The sequence below is a fragment of the Podarcis filfolensis genome, assembly GCF_964270895.1.
Source record: "Podarcis filfolensis genome assembly, chromosome: 8".
Classification (NCBI taxonomy): Eukaryota; Metazoa; Chordata; class Lepidosauria; order Squamata; family Lacertidae; genus Podarcis; species Podarcis filfolensis.
In genome coordinates, this window is record NC_139611.1 from 70,984,917 (window position 1) to 70,991,668 (window position 6,752).

General features: G+C 50.4%; 1 protein-coding gene across 3 annotated transcripts in view; it reads left to right on the top strand.

Annotated features, from left to right (window-relative positions):
* ARHGAP33 (Rho GTPase activating protein 33) overlaps window positions 1-5,817 on the top strand; it is a 51,319-nt gene extending 45,502 nt beyond the window's left edge. For 2 of the 3 annotated variants that reach the window (XM_083626773.1, XM_083626774.1), the window contains one exon: window positions 121-5,817. In XM_083626773.1, the coding sequence (XP_083482899.1) occupies window positions 121-1,263 (1,143 nt within the window). In that variant the 3' untranslated portion in view covers window positions 1,264-5,817. The remainder of the gene's footprint in view (window positions 1-120) is intronic. The other variant, XM_083626775.1, reaches the window with a different exon arrangement.
* The last annotated feature ends 935 nt before the right edge of the window (window positions 5,818-6,752 follow it).

A 6,752-nucleotide genomic window follows, 5' to 3' on the forward strand; every position in this document is an offset into this window, starting at 1 on the left:
GCCACGACTGGACCTAATGGTCAGGGATCCCTTTACCTTTACCTGTTATTTAATAGACTTGATATTTCCACCCCAGTCCTTAATTGTGACACCACCTCCCTTGCTTTTCTCTCTCTCCAGGTGCCTCTCAGCCAGGCGTCCCCCCCAAGCAGCTCGGATTCCTTTTCCCCCTACCGGAGGGTCCTTGCTGACCTCGCCCAGAGAGACCACCCTTCGCAGTCGTTCTCGGATCCCTACCACCTGTCCTCCCCGTCTTCTGCCTCACCAGGTGCCTACAGCTTCCGCCACCAGCCGCCTCCCCTGTCTGTGCCCTGCCCTGCCCCCCGCCAGTCTCTAGACGCCTACCCCATGCCCAGCCAGCCTCTTGCCCCACCAAAGCCCCCGCCTCCTCCGCACTTCCCCTTAGCCGCCGGCCACTTGCCCCTCAAGAGCAGGCCCCCTGCTTTCCAGGCCTACCTCCCGGACCACCAGCTCCGGCACCACGGCCGTTTCCCGGCCTCCTCCCGGGTGGGGGTCAACGGGACCCCCCCTCCTCCCCAGCTGGAGCACGAAAATCTCTACTATGAGATTGTGGGGGAGCCTCCTGCGTACCCAGGCCTGGCACGGCCCTGGCCTTCCTGCCCTCCCCCGGAGTATTTGGCCACCTTCAATGCATCTTATGGGGTTTTCGAGCGGCCATGGCGCCAGCCCCTCCTCCCCCCAGCGCCCTCCTCCCTCCAGCCCATCTTAAAGAACCCCCGGGCGCACGCCCAGCCCACGCCTCCCGTGACGGCCCGCCAAGAGCCCATCTACGTCAACATACCCTTCCCTGAGCCCCCGTCCACTACCCCTCCGCCCTCCCCGCCACCTGAAGCGGCACACCCCCGGAGCCACTCCGACCCCGGAGCCCCTCAGCCTCTCTCACACCACAGCAGACCTCCGTTGCCTCAGAAGCAGAGGCTCGGCTGGGGGTATCCGGCCACGGGGCAGTACCGCCACCTCATGGATGCTTTGCCCTGCAGCCGTACGTTGTTGCAGCTCTACCGCCCGCCTCCGGCCTGCTGGGGCCGCTCCCCCTACGGCCCGGAGCCCATCATCACCTACGACGGACCCCCTGCCCGCCCGGGGAGCCAGGCCTCGGCACCTGCCTCGTCTCTACGGAAGCTGGATGAGTCTCCGCCGCAGTACGGCAACGTGGAGAGGAGGGAGGGGTCTCCGTCTGGGTGCTACCTGGGGCCCAGCTGGACCGTGTACACAGAGGGCCAGACGCACAGCTACTGCTGAGAAGGCCGCCAGCCTTGGATTCTCGGGGCTGGGCTCCGGGTCCTTGTCCCCTCCTCTCCCCCACCGGTGTTTATGGAATTATATTGTGGTACTGTTTGCTGTGGGGAGGGTGCGGGGGGAGGGGATGTGGGTGTTGGAAGGAAGGATGCGTCGCTATCGGTCCCAGGAACGTTGTGTCCAGGCCCCTCGCTGGCTGCTGCGCCTGCCTGTTTCGAGGACTGGCCTGTGGTTTTGTTTTGAGAGCACACAGATCTCCAAAGGCAGCTGCGGAACCCTGCATGATGTCCCCCACACTTCGACCGGCATGACATCATGGCAGAGCCTTTGAGTGCATCGTTTTAAGCCTCTTTTTCGCCGTAATGGCTGTTTATGTTACGCTCCATGCTATGTCTCTCATCCCCCCCCCCCCAATCTCCACTGCCAGCAGTGGATTCTTAGCACCTCCAGAGGAGGTCCTTCATCTCCAATGCGATGGGCACAGTGATGTGGCTGAACCCCACCCCTGGATGATGTCACCTGGTTTGCTTCGGTAACACTGCCCCTAAGATGATGTCTTGGGGAGCCGAATGATGAGGCTGGCGGTGCTCCTGGAGGTGCAGTTCCCTGAGCTGGCACAGTGGGGCGCTGTTCACTTAGCTATGCTATTGCGTGACATCGCTGGGTGATATCGCAGGCTCTTTGAAAGCTGGGGACGGACGGCACACTCATCACTCCTCTTAAAAAAAAAATCGTCGAGTATGTCCATCCAGGATGAGTTCTAACTTTTTAACCATTGTTTTAACCCCATTAAAACATTAACAGCACCCACCCACTCCCCTTTTTCCTGCTTTCCTAGTTCCTGGCGAGACAGCAAGGCACAAGACTCTTGGTTTCTTGCATATGTGCCAGGGGGTACAAGGGATGCTTTCGTTAGAGTAATGTGACTGGGCAACCTCCTGCTTCCTGTTCCCAGACCATGTGTTTGTGGCTTTCAAGCCAGGCAGACTTTGGCGTCTCCAGAAGCTTCAGGGACGGCAGGCAGGCAAGGGGAAGGTCAGCCACGCATTTGTGAGTTTACTTAGGATTGGAGGGTCTTTGTATATCGGTTCGCGTGTGTGGGTTTGTTTCTTTTAGTGGAAGGTAAGATGCATGTGTGCTTGGCATGGGATGCTTATGTAAATTTGTGTGTGTGTGTGCGTGTGTGTTTGGGAACTGGGTTTGTGTGTGCCTGGGAGGACATAGAGTTGGGTATCCATGTCTATATGGTATGTGTGTGTTGTGTTGTCTGGAATTGGTGTGTGTGTGTGTGTATGCGTCTGTGATGTTTGTATATATTTCACGGGACAGTATTTTAGGTATGTGGGGTGGGAGGAAGGAGGGAGGGGAATCTATGCCTTATTCCCCTTTTGACCAATCACACCTTGACGCAAGGGCACAGGTGACATGCCCCATGCAATTCCCACTCCACAAAAGCACTTTTGTACGGCCTGTAGGCTTCTTTGGAATCCTCATGATGTCAGATTCCTTTTTTTAATTTTAAGGAAGAAAAACAATTACTGATGGCGATTCCTGCCCCCACATTACTGGGGGGGGGGGAATGAGAACACTGCCTGAGCGCGATGCAGACAAATTGCACACGCATTTGGGTCCTATTGATTTCAATCAGAGTAAAGCTGAGCATGCCGTTAACACTCCCCCACTGAACTCCATGTGACCTCAAAGTCATGCCCTGCTTTTAACTGCCTGATCCTACTGCATGTTTACTTGGAAGTCAAGTTGTACTTGGCTCGATGGGACGTGCACATAGGATTGCAGCCTTAACCTCGTCTTTTCAAAGCCACTTTTCGAAGGTTCTGGATTCCCTTGTGAGGTTTGGGATCAGCCATATCTGGATCTTGGCCACCCCAGCTGGCTGGCATTCTCTTGTGGTGAGATCCAGGTCTTCCCTCTACATTACTAGGCACCGGCTATCTTAAAGCAGATGATACTCGTGTATGTATAAAATGATATGCAAATGACTTGGAAATAATTCTCCACCTCCAATATGGTTTTCAGTGTGAAACGTGTGCCCTGATTTAAGAGTTTCGGATCCAGGACTGATGGACAGTTGAACCTTTTGTTTTAACTGCAGAAACTGCACTAATCTTGCCCTTTCTTTCTTTCTTTCTTTCTTTCTTTCTTTCTTTCGATACTACTGCTGTGGCAATGACTTCCAGACTGCCCCAGGTCCTTTACCCTCTTCTGTTTCCTAGCTTTACATAGAAGCAGTTTGTTGCAGGCTGCTTCTTGTGTTGCATTGCAAACACGTGTGAGCACATTCCGAAAAAACTGGTGTCTAAAAACCCACGTAAAGCATGGTGCTGGAACTGAAACCAGTGGCCCTGGTCTGTGTTGGGTTGGAAAGTCTTTGGGAGTTTTCACTGCATATTTATTTGCTACATGGGCAGAGCAGTCCTGTGGCCCCTTGGGAAGGGCATCTCAGAGGCCATGGGAATCATCTGGTTTCCATTTCCAAGGATGGGGAGATTGAGAGAGAGTTCTGAACTGGGGAGGGTGTGAACCAAAGGAAGTCACCAGAATACCCCACAGAGAAGAGAATAAACCAGCTCCGTAGGGATGGGGGAGAAATTTGATTCAGTTTGCGTTTAGAGCCAAATCTATCAGATATGCTCCTTCCAAAACAATAAGAAAACTGAAACATAAAAATGAATACATTTGTGAAAGAGACATACAAAAATGCACTGAATTAGGAGAAATTGTTTGCAGAATTGTGTGTATTAGGGCTTGTCCACACATGCACTTTTCCCGTGCCTAGAAAGCCCAAGCCCAAGAGGTTTTCCACTTGCCCTGCCATTTCTCCTGGGGAAAACCCGCTCTTTAAGCGTTGATCTGAGCAAACATCAATCCACGGAAATCCCAATTCATGTTTGCTCTGATTCGACCCTAAAGAGTGGGTTTTCCTGGAGGAAAGTGGTGGGACAAGTGGAAACCGCATACAATGATTATTCTTAGAAGAAATCAGCCCTAACATGCTGGTGAATTTTCACACGGATTACTTTTTAACTTGAAAGTTGCTGAACAAATGCGGAGAACCGAATTTAAGATTGGAGAAAAGGAGAAATGGAGAGAACCAAAATGGACAGATCTTTCAATCTCTTGCCAGTTCAGGAGCTGGTGTGTTTTATTGCTTTTTTATTTAATCTCCCTGGAGTAATGGGATGGAATTAGTTTAAAACAAACAAACCAAAAAGCAGAAAAGGACGAAGGAGCACAGCAGAACCTCTCCAATCTCATTTCTGTTGGATGTTGGATCAGGCAGAAGAACTGCCTTTAGTCCTGTCCCCCACAACGCAGAGCCTTAGGATTGCAGCTCGAATGTCTAAAATTTGGGGGATGCTCATATTCACAAGTAAATGCTAATAACCCAAGATGACTTTTGAGAATGCCCGAATACACATTTCAGACACAGACAACTGCTGATAGCTCTATTTAGATGTGTTCTAGCCATGCACAGCTTTTGCCTGGGTCTGCCGATGTGCCTATGTAAATGTGACAAAATTTTGCGCATTCACAGCAGGCTCATCATAAAAAATATATACCTTCCATGGGTATCAAGGTGCATATTGCTGTTCTGAACTTCTGGGCAATTAGATTGTAGATGTAGGTGCAGTTTCGGGGCAACCACTGTGCCTTTCAAATATAATGTTCTGTGCAACCCTGAAAATGATTCCTGACCTGGGAGACCGACTATTCAATTGTACATTTGGCAGGAAAATGGGTGAGACCTGCTTTGGCCTGGGCCCGACCTGCAGCAGAGCGAAGTGGCATTTATTTATCAAATAGGCTATCCGGATGGCTCACAACCCATTTCTGAGACAGTAGAGCGGACTGTACCACCACAGATTGCAGGTGGGATGTGTCTGGGGTGTCCCATTTTTGTAACAGTCCCCTATGTGAAAAATCAGTGTGGCCAAGTGCAAAAGAGGAAGAGGGCTCCTGCGCCTTTAAGAGTTGTGTAGCTGATTTCAGCATGTGTCGCTTGCCACACGCACAACTCTCTTGCATTACATCTGGGCACTCTAATGGAAAAAATTCTAAGTAGAAAGTAGCACAACGGAAAACAGGCTGTGCAAGAAATTGCCTCCCTGATGCGCCGGTTTTCTTCCTGCATTTCATGGGTAAGCATTTAACAATGGTATTCCCCACTTGTGGCTTGAAGTGGTGCAGTTATCTCACTCCCCTTGGCATTCTACCACCTCGTTTTGCTGCCTGCATGCAAACAAACAAAACACCAAGGGATTGCTTCCTATTGTTTCCTCTGTGTGATGTCTCCCAGGGTCTGGCATCAAAGGGTTCTGGGGAGGGGAAGGGGCAGTCCCACATTTTCTGATGCTGTGAAGCTGTCACTGCCACGTGTGTCTGTGCCTGTGTTTCTAAAGGCCAGCATTTACTCACTACCCTGATGTGCTGCATCCTTCTTTTCGGATATGAATCGACCTCCCTTTCTTCCTGGACTCTTGTACTAAATGGCTTAAAACAAAACCAATTAACAAATAAAGGCAAACTGGCAGCTTGGGCATGTGGTCTCTCTGCTTGCAAGGAGACGGATGGGACAAAACAGGGCTTGTGTCGCTTGGGGTCGTGTTCATCTTCATCATCATCACCATCATCTTACTACTGAAATTTATATCCTGCGCTTCTCTTTAAGGAGCCCAGGGCGGAAAAACACATCAACAATACAATACAATACAATACAATTTAAACTTCTAAAAACAACCTTCTAAAAACCAGTTGAAAGCCTCCAAAAACAATCACATACTCTTGCAGCTTATAATTTCAGGGTTGCCAGATCTTTCAGCCACCAAATGCATGGGTAAACAGGAATGTTTTTAGATTCTTCCTAAAGGTTAAGAATGTGGGAGACAGATGAAGCTCCCTAGTGAGGCTATTCCACAAACATGGAACCACCACCAAAAAGGCCCTGTCATGGGTCACCACCAACCAGGTCACTAGGCCTCAAGCCTGCCTAGGGGTTGCCGCTAAGCCCACGTCAACCAAAGTTATCTGCTCAGAGGACATACCAACCTAGAAGCTAGACACAAACATCCCTTTCTCTTTAGAAATAGCCAAGCAGGCACAAGAAACTCCTGTCTCCACCCTAATGCAACCAGGTCCAATACGATCTGGTGACTAAACCATATGACACCATCCACACATTTGCACCAATAAACCAGGGATGTCAGTGGTACTTGGCTGCAGCTCAATTTTGCTGTTGGTTTCCTTTTATCAATTCCGGGTGTTGAGGGTGAAATAGGAGGTTGGTCATAGTTGTTTCTCACACACCACCACCAAACAGTGAGGCTAAGTGGTGGGTTCCTCATCTCGACAACTATTTCACTATATATGGTGAGAGGAAGTAGGCCCAACGATGACCAGAAGACAAGGCCATTTCCAAGGGGAAGAAGAAGGAAGCCATACCATCTCCATTCCTCTTCTTTCTTGTGGATGAC